Raw genomic sequence first — 18167 nt, forward strand, 5'->3', positions numbered from 1 at the left:
GTATTGCAGTAGTGCCCAGAGGCCCCATCCCCATTGTGCTTAGTTGGCACTGTACCCACATAGCCAGATGGTCCCTGCCCTGAAACGATTACAATCTAAATCTATGAGCAACAACTGCTGGGGGAGGGTGCGACAAGCCAAGGAAATAATGGGATTATTTTATCCAATTTGTTTACAAGGCGCCCATTCAACGTGCAACCTCGGGGCCAACTCAAGGCAAAACCCAGCCCAACCCACTACAGACTTTTATTTCGGAGTGAAAACCATAAACTTCCCCCACGGTTTCCACTAGAAGCCCCCCGTCCTGCCCACAGGCCTCCCACTCGCCTTCTCGGTACAAGCCCGTCCAGCGCCCACCCTCAGCCCCCAGCACTGCGCTCTAACCGGCCGGCTGGCGGCCCCGCTAGCCCGCGCGCGCTGGCTTTGGGCATGGATAGAAGCCCCGCCCAGCTCTCCTCAGGGCGGGGCTGTCACGGGCCGCGGGCGTCATTGCACGGGGAGGCCCAGCGTGGCGAAGAGACAGGAACTGCCCCACCCGGCTCGAACCTCGGCATCAAAAGGGCAGCGGCAGCAGCAGTGCTGAATCGCCCGCGCGACAGAAGGAAATGCGTATGCGTCTGCCGCTCTGCTGGCCAATGGGAGAAGCGGAGTGGGCGGGGCGGCGCGGCGAGGTGCCGCCTGCCGGGGCCTCTGCTCCCTGCCGCACAAGGGACAGGGCTATAGAGGGAAGGGGCAGCCGCCTCCTCTCCTCCTTGTTAGCGCGCAGCGCAGGTGGCGGCGGCGGCACTATGGCGGCCGAGGATGGTGACGGCGAAGGGGTCCGAGTGCTCCAGAACCTGCGGGGGAAGATCTGTGAGTGAGAGAGCGGGGAGGGGAGCGGGGCCTGGGGAGGGGCCGGCCCGGCACGGACACTACGGGGGCCTTTCTGCCCTGGGCTGCCGCACTGAGTCACCGCTGTTGCCCTGGACCTCTCTCCCTCGGTCCTCCCTGTGCGGGAGCTGTCCTTTCTTCCAGGTTTCCCTTCTGTCCGCGCCCTCTTCCTGCCTCTTGGGGCCGGCTCCTGCCCCGGCGTGTGGGGCGGCGGTGGCTGCGAAGGGGGAGAGGAGGCGACTCGGGGTGGGCGGCTTTTGCTCTGCTCCGGAGGGCAAGGGGTGTGAAGGCTACAGGCAACTGGTATCTTAATGGAGGCGCTAACGAGGTACGGTAGGGGATGGGCAGCTCTTTGGGTGTGGGCATGGGGTGGCACGGGTGTGTGTGGGAGGTGTGGAGGCCTCTCTGGGGTGGGCATGGGCACAGGCAGCTCTGTGGGGTTGGGGTGCTATGGGTGTGTGTGGGAGGTGTGGAGGCCTCTGGGGTGTGAAGGGTGGGCATGAGCATGGGCAGTTCTGTGGGGTTGGGGTGGTCTGGGTGTATGTGGGAGCTATGGGTTATGGGCTCTCGGGTTTGTGGGGGGCATGGGTAGGGGTGGCACTGGGGCATAGGTAGAGGACATAGGGTTGTGGTGGGGCAGGGTGGGCATACATGGGGGTTGTAGTGGGGTATGAGTGGAGGGCTTGGGAATATGGGGGTAGGGTTGGTATGGATGGGGGTGGTACTGGGGTTCACTCTGGGTATGGGTGGAGGGCTCTGGGTGTGTTGGAGGGTAGGGCAAGCATGAGTAGGAGATCAGCATTTCTGTCTGGAGGTGGTGGATTAAGTGTTCCGACGGGCTGCTGTCTGGATGCATCTCTGGCAAAGGAGTTACTGAGGCTGTGAGCTGGGTGGATATGTGTAGAGGAAGCTGGCAGTAGGAGAGAGTGAGTGAGTTATTGAGGTAAGGGCCTGTATGCAGTTGAGACAGAGGGACTTGGTGATGAGGAGCATGACTGACACATGCAGAGTCAATTGGCACTGTGGAAGTTGTTCTTGGGAGGAATGGATTTCTGTTTGAGGGCAGAGAATTAGTTATTGGGAGCAGAAATGACACATGCAGAGGAAATTGAGGGTGTAGTTGAGGGTGCTATTGAACAGTTGGAGTTGAGATGCTGCAATGAGTGCACGTTTCAGTGAAGCATTTTTTTTTATGCCAACAAACAAAAACTCAGCTCCACAAAACCCTAGGCATAAGAGTCTATTTGTCAAGCAAATCTTGCGAAATTATTGATGTAGCAGGAAGTTGGTACAAGGCTACTCTGGAAACAGTAACTTGTGTTAATGTCGGGTGGGAGGGGGGAGAGAGAGAGAAAAAGATAGTCAGATTTTTGTTGGTGGATGAGGAAGGGCTGTCATAGCTAAAACGGCGTGAATTCAGTAACCTGGAAAACCAAATGATGAATGTCCTAAGACGTGGGGGGAGGGTGAAGAGGGAGACAGATAATGTGTGATGCGACCGACAAGGACTTCAAAGCAGCTAAGAGAAGAAACAGGATGTGTGGTGGCTTCCTGAGGGGTTATCAAAATGCATTCATACAACTCAAATGTAACCCATTTATTTCCTTTCTCACGCATTTAATCAATCTTTTTCATACAGTAATTAATGAGAATGAAATGCAGTATAATTAAATTTGGCAATGGAGTAGAATTATGGATCTATTATAAATATGTTTGGATTTATCAGTGTTAACTCAAATGGTAAAATACAAACAACAAAAATTTAGAGAAGAATTCTACAATGTAACATCCAATTCTGCAAAATCATTTAATATTTTTTCCCCCAGGGAAAATGTTATACTGTATTAAAATTCACTTCGCTGTACAAAACGTATTTGTATTTACTTAAAAGATGCATGTAGAGGGCTAGAACTGTTATTACACAGAGGGTTCTTGATTTATTTTATCTGTTTAGGAGTTTTATATTCTCACAAGAAGTAATTCTTCTGCTCTACTCCGCGCTGATTAGGCCTCAACTGGAGTATTGGCGCCCAGAACTGGACACACCTTTCAGGAAAGATGTGGGCAAATCGGAGAGTCCAGAGAAGAGCAAAAAAAAAAATGATTAAAGGTCTAGAAAACATGACCTATGAGGGAAGATTGAGAAAATTGGGTTATGACTGAGAGGGGACATTACAGTTTTCAAGTACATAAAAGGTTGTTACAAGGAGGCGGGAGAAAAATTGTTCTTCTTAACCTCTGAGGATAGTACAAGAAGTAATGGGCTTAAATTGCAGCAAGGGAGGTTTAGGTTGGACATTAGGAAAAACTTCCTAACTGTCAGGATGGTTAAGCACTGGAATAAATTGCCTAGGGAGGTTGTGGAATCTCCATCACTGGTGGTTTTAAAAGCAGGTTAGACAAACACCTGTCAGGGATGGTTTAGATAATATTTAGTCCTGCCATGAGTGCAGGGAACTGGACTAGATGACCTCTCGAGGTCCCTTCCGGTCCTATGATTCTATGATATGAAATATGCATCTCCATGGTTTATAAGCACCATATGGGGTAGACCCTTCTCTTAGCTTTTGATTTCTGTATTTCATTCTGCAAATTAGTTGTAATACATAAACATAAATTGTGATATCTTGGCAGTTTAACTGATTTTTTTCAGTAAATATTTGAGAGATCATTTCCTATTAAATTTAAATTTTGAGTAAAGAGCATACTTTGAAAGAACCCAAGTGCATTCCCAAACTTGATATTAATGTCTGAATTTGACCTTTGTCAATGGAAGACCAGGTCATGAGGATAGGACAGTGTCCTGTGTGACTGGAGTGGGGGAGAAAAGGGAGGAGATAGTATTACTGAAAAGCTGTTGCCTAGTTTTGCATGCTCAAGAGGCAAAATCTTAAGGTTTGGTTAGGTTTTAGTATTTTTCTCTCGAGATTTCAGGTGTATGTAAATTGATTCAGAAGTAAGGTAAAAACAGCTTTTCTTGTGATACTTTGGTACCACCAGTCCTGGTAAGGATGCGAAATGGAAAAGCAGTTAAGCATTTAATTCTCTTGAGCCTCACAGGATCACGTTTGAGTCTTTGTGGGATGGAAAACAGAGTGTGGCTTTTATTTTATTGTAACCAATATATTTATTCCTGATGATTACCCCCCAGATTTTACTTGCAACTAATAACACCATAGTTAGAAGGGCTTTACGCCATGGAAGACTTGCGGCTATTTCTTCCTTAACACAATAAATCCAATTACCTCTGACATATATTTGATGATTAGAAAGTAATACGTGAAATTCCTTAAAATTGGTGTTGAAATGAGTTTGTTTCCTCTCAGACCATATGTTCTTAATTCACCCCACAGTGATGATGTAACTGAATTTAATGGCAGTCATTTACATGGCAAATAAACTCAGTATTATGACTTCTGCAGGATTCACACAATACAGGGAATACAGTTTGGGATTATGGGTCAACAGGTGTAGCCCTTTGCGAGAAGAGGTGTTGTTTGCAGGTGAACCTGATGGAAAGAGGTGCGGACATTGCAGCGTGGAAGGAGCATTGTAAGCTAGAAAGAGGTGAAGGCGGGATAACTGGGGTGAAGCTGGACTTTGCAACCAGGGAGAGGAAGAGTTGAGATGATAGTGTGTTGTTGGAAAAACTTCATATTGTGATGGTAACTTACATTTTTTTTCCCTAAGTGAGTACTGGATGTTTATTATATTATTACTCTTTTGTATACATTGTTGTTGTTCCTTCCACATTTCTGGGTTTTTCCTTTATAAAGTTTGAAATTTAAGGTTATTTATTGTGTTGGCTTGCGTCTGCCTCTCTTCACAGTTGGCATATCCTAGCTGAGGCCTGGGTCACTGCAGTTGGCACCATGAACAGGATAGGAAGAGTTCAAAGCAGGAGATAACCATCTTAGAACAACAGGAGTCACGGGAAAGGTCGACAGGAGGGCAGTTGATACCGGCACTCCTAACCATGCCACATTTCTTTGGAGCATCCTTGTTGCCTAGATTTTTCTAGAGAAGACTATTGGGTAATTTAAGGCTGCTTCAGCTGATGTTCAGATTGCATAAGCTGCCAGAAAGACAGAAAATAGAGATTCTGCTGGGGCAATTAGAGGATGTAGCTAAAAGGGAAGTGCGAACATGGCCGGAAAATGTAAAAGGGACTGTAGAACAGGTATTTGGAAGGCTAGGCTGTATGTTTGACATTCATACCTTGTCAGAACTGAAGCAGAGGTTGTTCTGCACAATCCAGAGTCCAGCAGAAAGTGTAAGCGAATACACGTTGGAATTACAAGATGCTTTGCAAGCAATAGAAAAGTTAGAACTACGTGAAGTCCAAGATACTGATTAAATGCTGAAGAGCAAATTTGTTGAGGGACTAATATAATGATACTTGATGGAGGGAACTATAACTAAGACAGAATCCAGAAATTTCTTTCTAGACTTTAAGGATGCTATAAAATTTATAGGATGTAGAGAACCCACACGGGACAGTTGAAGTGTGTCCACAGCATGGATACCAATGTGTCATTGCCTTGTGGCTTGGAGATGGTGGGTGCTGTGTGGTGCAGGCTAGCCAGAAATCAGAGGATGGTAATTCTGGAATGGAAGACACTTTTTCAGAGAGAATTTTTAAAAGGGATATAGAGGATTTGAAGAAAGCACTCCACTTAAGGAGAGAAATTCAGCATATGACACTGGATTTGAAATAGGAGTTCCTAGCACCTAGACAATACAGATGCAGGACATGGGGAGTCAAAATGGATATAGGACAACAGATAAGTTTGATCATGTTGGCAGTCCTATTTGCGGAAGATGCAGTGAGGTGAGACATATAGAAAGGACGGGCATGTCTCAAAATTCTAATGCCATCTCTTGAAACACAATGCCTCGGCAGGGGAGGGGTCAGATCTCAGGGAGACAGAGAATAGACCTGAATGACACACAGGGCAGGCTACTGCTATGGGGAGCTGTCTGACTGTGTTGGTTAAGAATAATGGGATAGAAATATGGGCCTTGCTGGATGCTGGGTCTCAAGTTACCACCTTACACAGCTAATGTTTTAAGAAACATTGGACTCTCAATTGGTTGAGTAGCAGGAACAGGGTGAAATTGGTAGCAGGAAATGGTTTGGCTATCGCACGTGTCAGCTATATAGAAGCTGAAATTCAAATTGGAACTAGTAAATATCAGATCAAGTTTTTGTGTGTGTGTGTTTTTTGTTTTTGTTTTTTGGTAGCAATGTCAACAGTGATTGTTTACTCGCAGTAATCGTTGATATGAATCGACTGCAACATTGTTACGAGGAGTGTTGCAAGTATTAAAGCAGTGGTCCTCAACCTTTTTGTGGCCAGTAGCACATTAATGTTTCCAGAAGAGTGTGGCAGGCGCCAACAATTTTTCAAGTCTTATTTGTATTTGTACATTAAATAATACGAAAAACATCATATTTAATATTGCATAATATATGAATCCAGAGAGAAGCCGCAAGGACAGAGAACACTGGCGCCCACAGCCCCGGAGTTCTCTGTCCCCGTCAGGCGCGGGGCCGCGGCTTCTCTCCCCTGCTGGGCACTAGGCAGGTGCACATAAATGCCCCGGCGGGCGCCATGGCACCCGCGGGCACCGTGTTGGAGACCACTGTATTAAAGGATCAGGGTTAGCAGCTTCCCTCATCAAAACAAAATCTTGAAGCATATTAGACCTATACCAAGTTATCAAAGTTTTGCCAGTCAGTATGGGGAAAGTGAGACTAGAATATCTGCATCCCATCAAGCAGCACCCAAATACAGAAACCATTCTAATTTGTAAAACAAAAGTTGGTCTACAAGGTCAGATTGTATTGCTTTACAGAAGCCTTGTTTGGGTAAAGGAGATGCCATGGTGGAAGTCTTTTCACAGTGAAAAAATAATCAGTACCTGTTAAGATTCTGAATTATGGAGTCAGACCTATGACACTATGCAGAAATCAGGTGGTTGGGCATCTGATGCACATAGATTAGGAAGACATCTTGGAGCAATTGGTTGAAATTGTTCCCTAGTTTGAGGATGTATCCCAGTGGTATGGTGTACTGTATCTGGGTGGCACACCAAAAATCCGGATGATGTTGTGAGAGCGCTTTTTCATGTTTCTTAATCAATTGTACTGATCTTTCTATCTGCTCTGCAGGTGCTGAAGCCATTCCCAAGTCTGTGTCCTTTGTCCAGGTGTACAGATGTATCCCACCATCCTGGATCTCTTGTCTGCAGGTGTCCTACCTCCCCAACCTGTTCCTTGGACCCCAAGATATCTTCCCAACCTTCGCCCATCAGATACCCAATGCTACCAATTCCAATAGACCTGGGGTGGGCAAACTATGGCCCGTGGGCCAGATCCAGCCCCTCAGGGCTTTGGATCTGGCCGCAGGATTGCCCACCGTGGCACTGCGGGCCCCGCGCCACTCTGACACCACTTCCTTGCGGCCCCCAGGCGAGGGGGGCAGAGGGCTCTGTGTGTTGCCCTTACCTCCAGGCACCGCCCCTCGCAGCTCCCATTGGCCGGGAATGGGGAACCGTGGCCAATGGGAGCTTCGGAAGAGGTACCTGGAGGCGCCGCAAGGGCAGTGCACGCGGAGTCCTCCGCCCCCACACCCCTAGGAACCATGGCGCTTCCTGGAGCGGTGCGGGGCCGGGGACAGGGCAGGCATGCAGGGAGCCTGCCCTGGCCCCAGTGCGCGCCACTGCTACCCTGGAGCCCGAACCCCTCCTGCACCCCGCCCCCCAACCCCCTGCCCTGAGCCCCCTGTTGCACCCCTCCTGGACCCCAACCCCTGAACTGAGCCCCCTCCGCAGTCCGCACCCCTCCTGCACCCCAACCCCCTTCCCTGAGCCCCCTCATACACCCTGCACCCCTCCTCTGCCCCAATCCCTTGCCCTGAGCCCCTTCCTGCACACCACACCCCCTCCCACACCCCACACTCCCTCCCTCACCCCAACCCCCTGCCCCAGCCCTGTATACAATTTCCCCATCCAGATGTGGCCTTCGGCCCAAAAAGTTTGCCCACCCCTGCAATAGACCATTAAGAGTTTCTTTTGGATTAGGATGAAGGAAGACATCATCTAGTGGTGTCAGAACTGTGAAACTTGCAACCTGAAAAATAAAGTTGGCAGTTTTGATGGAGCTTGCTTGCATCCTATTGATAGCAATGGTCTATTGGAATTGGTAGCATTAGATTATTTAAAATTGGATGGGATGGAGTTACGTATGTGCTTATCATGACTGAAATTTGTGGTGGAGGTACCTGTGAAGGATTTGTCTGCTCAGAGTATAGCCCAGGCCTTCTGAATCTATTTTGCAAGGCTTTATGGTACACAACAGAAATGTTGAGAGTCAGGGAGCTGGGTTTGAGTCCCAGTTGTTAAAGAACATTGTACACTTTATTAGAGAGGCAAGATGGGTGAGGTGATATCTTCTTTTGGGCCAACTTCTGTTGGTGAGAGAGGATGTGACTACACAGCAGCAAGACACCTGCGGCTGGCCTGCGTCAGCCAACTCCGCTTCATGGGGGTTGGATGCAGGGCTGTTTCGTTGCTGTGTAGACTTCTGGGCTCAGGCTGGAGCAGCAGCTGGCTCCCCCAGGCCTCCTCCCCCCTGGCAGGGGCTGGAGTAGCCCCCAGGCTTGCCCTGCAGCTGTGGTTCTGCCTCCCCTCCTCACCCCACCCACAACGCCTCCCCCCTAAGATTCAATTGGGTATTTATGGCATAAGTAATGGACCGTGATTTTGTTTCTTTCCCGTGACCTGTCAATGACTTTTACTAAAAATACCTGTGATTAAATTGTAGCCTTAGTAATAAGCTATAAATCCAGTGTCCCTGTTCAGTCCAGGGTTTTTGGTGTTTAGCAGGGTAATGAATTTAAGCTCTTGGGTTCAACTTTTGAAAGTGTTGTGCAGGGTTCCTTTGAGGATAACTGGTAGGTCAGATATAGAGTGATTGCTTTGTGAAAAGTGTTCACCCACAGGTGATAAGGTGTTTTTGTCTTTTATCATTTTCCTGCTTGAGCTTATATAAGAGTGTAGTGATTGTTTGGTTTCCGCCACATAATTATTTCTGGATTTAGTGCACTGGATGAGGTATACCACATGTTGTGATAGGCATATGTAGGTCTCATGGATTTTGAAAGATGTGGGTGGGGGGAGGGGTGTTGATCATTGTAGCAGTGGAAATATGTTTGCAGGTTTTATATTTGTTCAGGCAGGGTCTGGTGCCCCTTTGAGTTGGTGTGTCCTGGTCTGTGGGAAGCTTGCTTCTGATGATGAACTTGGAAAGGTTGGGTTCTTTTTTTTTTTTTTTTTTTAAGGCTGGAAGAGGGGCTTCAGGAATAGGTCCCCATCAAGTATGGGTTGTAGTTGTTTGATGCCCAGTATGGGTTCCAGTGTGAGGTGTAGGCGACATCTAGGGGTGTGTGTTCAGGGTTTTATTTCTGTATTGAAGCAAGTTCTTTTGGGGTATTTGCGTGGCCTGTTCTGTGACCTGATCTACTGTTGTAGTGGAGTGTCCTTGTTTGGTCAATGCAGTTTTAAGTGTGTTAAGGTGTATATCTTGGACTTTGTCCTGAGAGCATATTCTGTGGTATCTGAGGCCTTGTCTACACTGATACTTTACAGCACTGCAACTGTCTCACTCAGGGCTGTGAAAAAAACACCGTCCCTGAGTGCTGCAAGTCTCAGCACTGTAAAGTGGCTGTGTAGACAGTGCAGCAGCGCTGGGAGCTATTCCCCTCATGGGGATGAATTTTTTTTTTTTTTTTTTTTACTGTGCTGGGAGAGCTCTCCCAGCGCTGGTGCTGCGACTACACAGCTACGTTAAAGTGCTGCCGCGGCAGCACTTTAATTTTGCTGGTGAAGACATACCCTGAGTATCTGGCTGTAAATTGGGGTGGTTATTGGATCTGTAAAGGTAGGTGCAGTGAGCCATGAGTTTCTTGTATATGGTTGTCTGTGGGGTTCCATTGTTGAAGCTGATTTTGGTGTCCAGGAAGTTGATGCTAGGATGGGAGAATTCCAGAGAGAGTTTAATGGATGGGTGGTGCTTGTTGAAGTTGTGGTGGAAATCTATGATTGAGTTTAGGCAGTCTGTCCAGAGGAGTATTAAAATAACATCTATGTGTCTCAGGTATATAATTGGTTTTGTAACACATTTTGTCCAGAAATTCTTCAAGGTGGCCTATGAAGAGATTGGTGTATTGGGTAGCTGCCCTAGTTCCCATGGCTGTTCCCATGGTTTGGAAAAAGTATGTGTTTGTTGAATGTAAGATTGTTGTGGGTGAGGATGAAATGGATGAGTTTGGCAGTGTGTTTGGGGTGGATATCTGAGGGTTGTACAGTGTCTTGTAAATATCTGAGGCAGGAAGCTATGCCATCATTGTGAGGGATGTTGGTGTATAGGGAAGTAACATCCATGGTGGTGAGGACAGTGTTCTGAGGGAGGCTGTTAATATTGCAGAGTTGGTGGAGGAAGTCAGTTGTGTCCTAGAGGAAGCTGCCCCTTTGTGTGGTGAGTGGTTGGATACTTTATGGCAGTCATAAAATGAAAACCGCATATTCTGCAGACAAATGTGTGAAAAAATTAATCCGATTATAATTGGGGAACAGAGCATCTGACTGGTGAAGTTGACCATTAGGATGCTGACAGAGGGAATACAGTTTGGGCGCCCCGGGTCAGAAACTATCATTCACAGGTGGACCTGCTAGAAAGAAGTGCTGTCATTGCAGCGTCCAAGCAAAGGAGCATTGTAAGCTGGAGAGAGGTGAAGGTGGGACAGCTGGGGTGAAGCTGGATTTTGCAGCCCTGGAGAGGAGGAGTTGATTCTCTCTTGGGGTGTCAGTTTGTTGCTGAAAAACTTCTTTTATTGTGATGATTTACAGTTTGTTTTCCTAAGCGAGTATTATTACTACTATGCTGTTTATATTATTAAAGGGAGAGGGGGACCAGAAATTTAGCAGGAACAATAATATACATTTTAAGGTTATCTCTGTTGTCTTGGCTCATGTCTGCCTCCAGGAGCGCCGGCAGCTTTTCTGCCGTCCTAGGCGGCAGAAGGTCCCACCCCGAAATGCCACCCCCCACAGAGGCAGCGGAAAGTCCTGCCGCTGAAATACCACTGCAGTCGCCGCCCCCCAAATTGTAGTGCCCTAGGCAACTGCCTAGGTCGCCAAATGGGTTGTGCCAGCCCTGTCTGCCTCTCTTCACAGTAGCGATAGCCTGGCTGAGGCCTGGGTCACTGCATTACCTCAGACGAGACTACATTTCAGTAGTGGATGTAGTTTGTTCCTGTATGGCTAGTTCAGTGCTTTTGGATTCTTTGGAATGAAAGGTGTTATGTTTAAATATTAATTCATTTAAATCTCTAATTCAAGCTGCCGTGTTTAGAGGAAGCATTGAGCATTGCATGTATGAACGCTACCCACAATACTTTCTGCTGAGTGAAACTGATTGTAATTTTATAATTCTGGTCTGTCTTACTTATTAGTAGTCATTCCTTATCTTCCTCTGCTTGATCCATTGCAAATGCATGTCACTTGATAAAAGGATTCCATCATTCTGCTTGGCTAAGATGGCTCATTAGGTGCCGAGTACAGACTTGTTGGTTGTTTTGCTGCAATACCTACATTTAACAGGTTAAGGAACTAGTAGATGAAAGCATGTACTGTCTCATGGATGTTGCAGTTTGGCTATGTAATCCACCCTCTGTGTCCTGTGTTTTTGTTTTTGTTTTGTTTGAAAGCAGCCTCTGGGTATGTCTGCACTGCAATTAAACACCTGCAGCTGGCCCATGACTCCGGCTTGAGCGGTAGGACTGTAAAACTGTGGTGTAGATGTTCGTGACCTGCAGGTTTATGGCCCCCCCAGCCCAAGTCAGCTTACATGAGCTAGCTGCAGGTGTTTAATTGCAGTGTAGACATACCCTATGTGGCTGGTGAGGGTAGCTTGCTTTCTTGGTGTTTTCCGTGGTCAAAGCTTAGAGTCGTACTGGTAACAGTGCCACTGTATAGCAGTATGTATGGGAACTTCTTTTCACTTTTGCACATTCTGTGTGGCTTGGAATCAGATAACTCCAGTACTTATTGTACCTTCACACCACTGTGCCTGTGTACTATTGCACCAAACACCATAGCAGGAAACTCATTCACAAAGACGTTCACAAACCACAGTAATGTTAAATATGCTAACACTGTGCAAAGCAGTGCGTATTAGTGAACAGGAAATAATATAGAGAGCTAGTATTTTGGGGCTCTTGTTTCCATGTGCTATGTTGTAGGGAGCAATGTTGCTGTCAGATGGCAACTCTGTGCACAAACTGGAGGCACAGCCACTTGTTTGTTAACCCACATAGCTGTTGTTCTCCTCTTCTCTGACCAGCTGTCACATTTCAATTGCCACAGAACCTTTGGACTCTAACATTCCGCCTGATTCCTGTACGGCCCAGTGATGGCTGAACCTGGTCTTAACCATGATTGTAGCTGTTTCCATCGCTTCATGCTGACTCAGTAGACGTTGCAGGTTTCAGAGTAACACACAGAGAGAATCCCATAAGATTTGTGTTGGTGTGTGGGTGGCAAATGAAGGGTGTGTGATGTTGTGAGGGGCAGTGTGTGTTTGGGGTTATTTTGTGTGCTGGTTGTGGTGGTTTTGAAGAACTATGGCAGTTGGGCCATATAATCCACCATCTGTGGAGTCTCCCTCTGGCAACCAATGAAATTGTTGCATGTAAATTAGCTGGAGAGTAAGGGTGTTGATTGGTTGTGTTACTTCTATGGTCTAGGACTCTTGGCATGGCATAAATGCAGACCTTACTGTAGCTGTATACCTTGAGTGTAATCATAAAGTCAAAATGGCTGAAAAATTAATAATTGGATGGTATCAGACCATGAAACCTAGTGATGATTCAGCCTGGTGATAGTCTGAACCAAAAAAGCTCTCAACCTACAGCTTTGTAGCTGTTTCCATTGCTTCACACTGACTGCACATACAGTGGTGTTGTAGCTGTGTTGTTCTCAGGCTATTGGAGAGACAAGGTGGGCAAAGTTAAATATTTTACTGGAGCAACTTCAGAAGAAGAACTCTGTGTAAGCTCAAAAGTTTCTCTTACCAAAAGAAGTTGGTCCATAAAATATATTACCTCACCCATCTTGTTTCACTAACTGTACAGACATTTTAGACTTTAGAGTGACAGTGCAATAATCCTGGAAATTTATAGATAATGGGGTGCTAGTAACGACTGTTATTTCTGATACTTTGTCACAATGCTAATACTACTAACTCTTGCAACCTGACACTAGTATGGGGATTTTGAATTATATTTAAATGTAAAAATTGTTGCTTGATCAGTGTTCCAAGCTTTCCCTTAATTTTATTTAATCTGTTTTATATAAAAAGTACATTATGAAGTGGGACAGCTTTAGCTACTGTGTAGGAGCAAAACCTAATATTGCTTTTATCCAGAATGCAAGCCCATTATAGCATACATAATTAGTCTTGATTTTTTTTATATTCAGTATTTTCCCTGAACTGAAAACTTGAGTGGTTATCAGGGTGAATAAAAATTTTTTTTTTTATTTTTATATATATATATATATATATATATATATATATATATATTTTAAAAAAAAAAAATAGGAAAATGTTTATTTCAATCAAGTAATTTTTTTCTTTTTAAAAATAAACCAATTAAAGTTAGTCTGTCATAATTTCAAATGTATTTTAAGGTCTAAATGTACTAAATCTATTAAAATACTTTAAATTAAAAAAAATTCAATCTCTACATGTCTGCTTCTGAAGTTTTAAGGAAAACTAGCCACTCAATTGCTGCAAACAGCTGGAGCCAGAGTGTTAAAATGCTAAACGAGATTTTGGCAGCAGTAACCTCTGCAGGTGCAGAATTTTCTTCATTTCAGTTTGTTCAACTAGTTCATTCAAAGTTGAGAAACTTATTGGGAATTGAAAAAGTAGGAAAGCTTGTTTTCCTCTTCCAATCTATGAATAAAAATTAGGTGTTAGAGAATGAGATCTGCTAGTTCTAAAATGTTGAAGGACATGGTGACTAGAAATTATTAATTCAATTCACTAAACGGCAGAGAATATTTTGGTTTAATAAATTCGTTAGTTTATCAGGACATGTTTTATATTTAAAATTTTCTTATGTATCTAGCATATTTTCAGGTAATTTTATTTAATAATTTCAAAATGCTGGTTTTGTGCATTTTAATTGAAGTCCAGGTTCCATCCAAATGTAACTTGACACACCCCTTGAATAAAAAATAAAGATCCACTAGATAAATGTGATTCACCATTTTCCAGCATAATAAAAAAATGTAAAAAACCCCATAGGTATATTTAGTCTTAAATTTGTAATTATTTAAGTGTATGTATGTGTGGCAGGCTGCAAATCGACACATTTTAATGGTTTCCAACCAATAATAATTAATCTTTCTTTAAGAAAATAACTAAAAAGTACAAATCCAAAACAAGATTAAAATTGAGGATTTAAATCGAGGTTGCTACTTGCTGCTTTAAATTTCTATTAAAATTGGTGATTTAAATCACCTTAATTTAAATCAACCCACCTTGGTGGCAATGAAGCAAGTTTCAATTTCCTGAGAATTATAAAATTGCACCTTATTTTGAAAAGCAATGAAAGGCAGGTTTGGACACAATTTTATTTTGATATTCGTGTGAAATATATCACTAAAAACATTAATCTAAATTCACCAGAAAAGCAGTATGTTACACACATTATTTGTCCTCAATAGTTAATTTCAGGCACCAGACCAACCTGACTGATGAATTGATATTAGACAAATCAAAACAACCAAAATAAATAAAATGTTACTATACTATGCATTTTATTTTTCACTATTTGGATCATTGTAGTATTTTTCACAAATTTGAATGATAAATTTAGCATTTTGGATGTAAATTTGGATGTGACATTTTTACAATTACGGTACATTTCAGCATGGAAACACACTTCAGCTCAGCATATCCCAAACTTTTGAAAACTTTGCTTCAGAAAAACAATTGCATCCCCTCCCTGTGGAAACCTCATCAAATGGTCTTAAAGGCCTACTACCGATGTTATTTTGTACATCTCACGTCTTCTGATCCCCTCCATCCCCAAAAGCTAATTCTTTGATCCTTAAGAAATGCTGGTGTAGATCTTCATAATATACTTTCTCTCCTTACATATTTTGGGCAATAAAATAGGTAACCATGTAAACTTTTGAAGTACTATCACAGCCATCCTAAGTTGTATTCATTGAATGAATGAAGATCTCTGCATTGGTTGTACTTGCTTCACATTTTGAAGTTTGGGGTGTCTGTCTTATTTTTAGGGTGTCTTTTGCAAGTATAACAGCTAGAGATTCTTTAAAGGAAGCTGAGACTTTTTTGTTTGTTTTATTCTTTGAGTTTGGTGTCATTTTGTTACTCATGAGTGGAGTTGTGCAAGTCATCCCAATGAGTATAAAACCTGTGTACTACATTGTGTACCCAGATTAGAAATGTTAACTTAAAAAAAACAAAAAACACTCCCTACCGCCCCCCCCCCCCACTGTACCCTGCCCTATTGTAAAACCAGGCTGCTTTCATTACTATGAGTAGCTGTACGAAACTTGCAGAGAGATAAGAAAATCATACATCTTAAAAACCATTAAATTATTTAAAGTAGATTTTCCAACATACCTTGATTTTTATTCCTTCATGGGTATATACATATATGTACACACACCTCACAGGCATAGATAGACGTCACTGCCATAAATGGAGTGGTTGCACTAGCTATGTGATGAATCACATGTATCGTGCCTTTGTTTGCCCTGTGCTCATTTGTCTACCTCTGGCATAGCTACATCTAATGTTCTAAAACTATGCAATTTCAAAATGTCCATGTACTTTAAAAAAAGAAAAAAAACAGAAGTTAAAATAGTGCCAATAATACTATAATATAGATCTATAATTTTTTTAATAATATGTATATTAATTTTTCAATAACATGTGGCATATTGAGACTGGCTTTTATATAAAGCTTTTAGTGGTACTTAGGATGACCTGCATAACTTGCTCTAACTGGTCTACTCATGCATGTATGTTTATTGGAAACTACATAAAATTTATATCACGTCTCAATAAAGGCACTGTAGGGATTGATTACTAGTTTCAATTTCATAGGAGAATCTTTCTTTCCTTCAAACAGTTCTAAAAAGTTAGTTATGATGCTGTATATCAAGTGACATTCTGTCCCTAATGCTGCTTTCTAGGGCTTTCCACATCAGTTGACTGTAACCTTGTGTTCAGTATTACTTTTTGGGGTTTTGTTAAAACTTATAACTCCTTAACAATTCTCTTTATGGTGGTTTAGGTTAAGGGACATATCTGCGTATGTTGTGTTTGTTTATTTATTTATTTATTTATTTTAAATGTCATTGACATTCCTGGGGACAGCTACAGAACAAGTGCATTGCTGGGAAAGCACGTACCATCATTGCTGTATCTGAATCCTGACTTGGATAGATCACTTTGTGTTCCTAGTTAGTGATCACTGCAAGACAGCAAGTTGCAGTCTTTCAGGATGCAGACATTTTGTCAACTTGCAACTGGACTAAGACAAGCAATAACCCTTACAAAATCTTCCAACCCTCCCAGTATGGGTAGGCACTTTTACTTGCATGGACCTCACAGTAGTGACTGTATCTCAAGGATTTTTAAAATAGGTAGAAATTACTAGGGTTACCATACGTCCGGATTTTACTGGACATGTCCGGATTTTTGGGCCTCAAATCCCCGTCTGGGAGGAAATCCCAAAAAGCGGGACATGTCCGGGAAAATAGGGAGGCCGGCAGGGCAGGGCTGGGGGCCGGGGGTGCTCGGGCCGGGCAGGGGCCGGGGGTGCTCGGCCGGGGGCCGAGGCGAGCTGGGCGGGAGACGCCAGAGCCTCTTGGCCTGGGCCGGCCGGCTGCCGGAAGGAGCCACTCGGCTGGGGGGCCGGACTGGGCCGTGCCGCACCCCAGCCCCAGCTTACCTGCTGCCTCCCTGTTTCAGGCTTCCCGCGAACATTTGATTCACGGGGAGGGGGAGGAGCAGGGGGCGGAGCGTTCAGGGGAGGGGGCAGAGTTGGGGCGGGGACTTTGGGGAAGGGGCGGAGTTGGGGCGGGGCCAGGGCCCGTGGAGTGTCCTCCTTTTTTAAAATTAAAATATGGTAACCCTAGAAATTATAGACTTGAAGGAAGATAGATATTGTAGGGAAAATAATCTGATTAGTTTATAGGGTTTGGGGGCATGTGTGGGTTTGAAGAACTTTTGGGCGGGGGGAGGGACAACTATTGGGGAGTTGGGGGGTGAAAATGTCTCAGTTTCAGTGCCAAGAGGGAGACAAGACAACCAGCAACAAATTGACCAGGATGGAACCAAGCCAGTTAGCCGTAAGGAGAATTGACAGAAATCAAAGTCTTTTATGACCTTTCCACTTAACTGAAATCTTGAATGACCTTTTCCCCTGGCCAAATCCCAGAGCCTCTGCTGAGTTCTTCAACCTTTTGACCCCATTGACTAAAAATCCTGTCCTTGATTATCTTTCCAGGCTACTTGCTCTCTTGCTTATTTTTCTGTTGCCCTCTTTCAGAAGGCTATTGGGGGAAGAGAAAAAAACAATACTAGGAAAATAAACTATTGTTTCTTACTGAGAATACATTGATACTGTTAAGTAAAAATGGTTCATGGTTGCATACCAAATGGAGCTTCAGTGATTAAGATCTTCTATAATGAACCAACTTAAACCAGTGTATATTTTAAAAAACAAAAATGCTGTCAAAGTTTCAGCCAAATCGTATATTTGTCTTATGACTTGCAGCCAAATCATAACTAAGATGAGACTTCTCTAGGGAAAGTGCACATGTTGCAGGAAGTGGTGGTATTGAAGCAGTGTGTTAATGAATCAGTGTTATATTTTTTTCCTGAGTCAGTAGTGAACCATTTCTTTAGTATAGTGTGCTTTTCTGGTAGTTTCCTTCTTCTGGATAAAATACAGCACAGAAGTCCTGTCTACTTGTGATTAATTATCTTAACCAATTTTTGCAACAGTAGGGAATGGTTAATTGATTTCTTTATATATTCACCCCCAACTCCTCAGTAGTGTGTGTGTAATATATAATGCTATATTAATTTTTTTTTAACAAAACTGCTGTGTGCTGCTAAACAGTTGCCTTGTGCCATCCATAGGTAACTCCGTTATAGTAGTGGGTGAAGTAATTTGTGT

At 43.9% G+C, this 18167-nt stretch overlaps 1 protein-coding gene across 2 annotated transcripts in view; it reads left to right on the forward strand.

Annotated features, from left to right (window-relative positions):
* Nucleotides 1–691: 691 nt before the first annotated feature.
* The window catches only part of RASA2 (RAS p21 protein activator 2), a 99924-nt gene continuing 82448 nt past the window's right edge, over nt 692–18167 (forward strand). For both annotated transcript variants that reach the window (XM_065410634.1, XM_065410635.1), the window contains exon 1: nt 692–852. In XM_065410634.1, the coding sequence (XP_065266706.1) occupies nt 789–852 (64 nt within the window). In that variant the 5' untranslated portion in view covers nt 692–788. The remainder of the gene's footprint in view (nt 853–18167) is intronic.

The sequence above is a fragment of the Emys orbicularis genome, chromosome 9, assembly GCF_028017835.1.
Source record: "Emys orbicularis isolate rEmyOrb1 chromosome 9, rEmyOrb1.hap1, whole genome shotgun sequence".
In the NCBI taxonomy this organism is placed as follows: Eukaryota; Metazoa; Chordata; order Testudines; family Emydidae; genus Emys; species Emys orbicularis.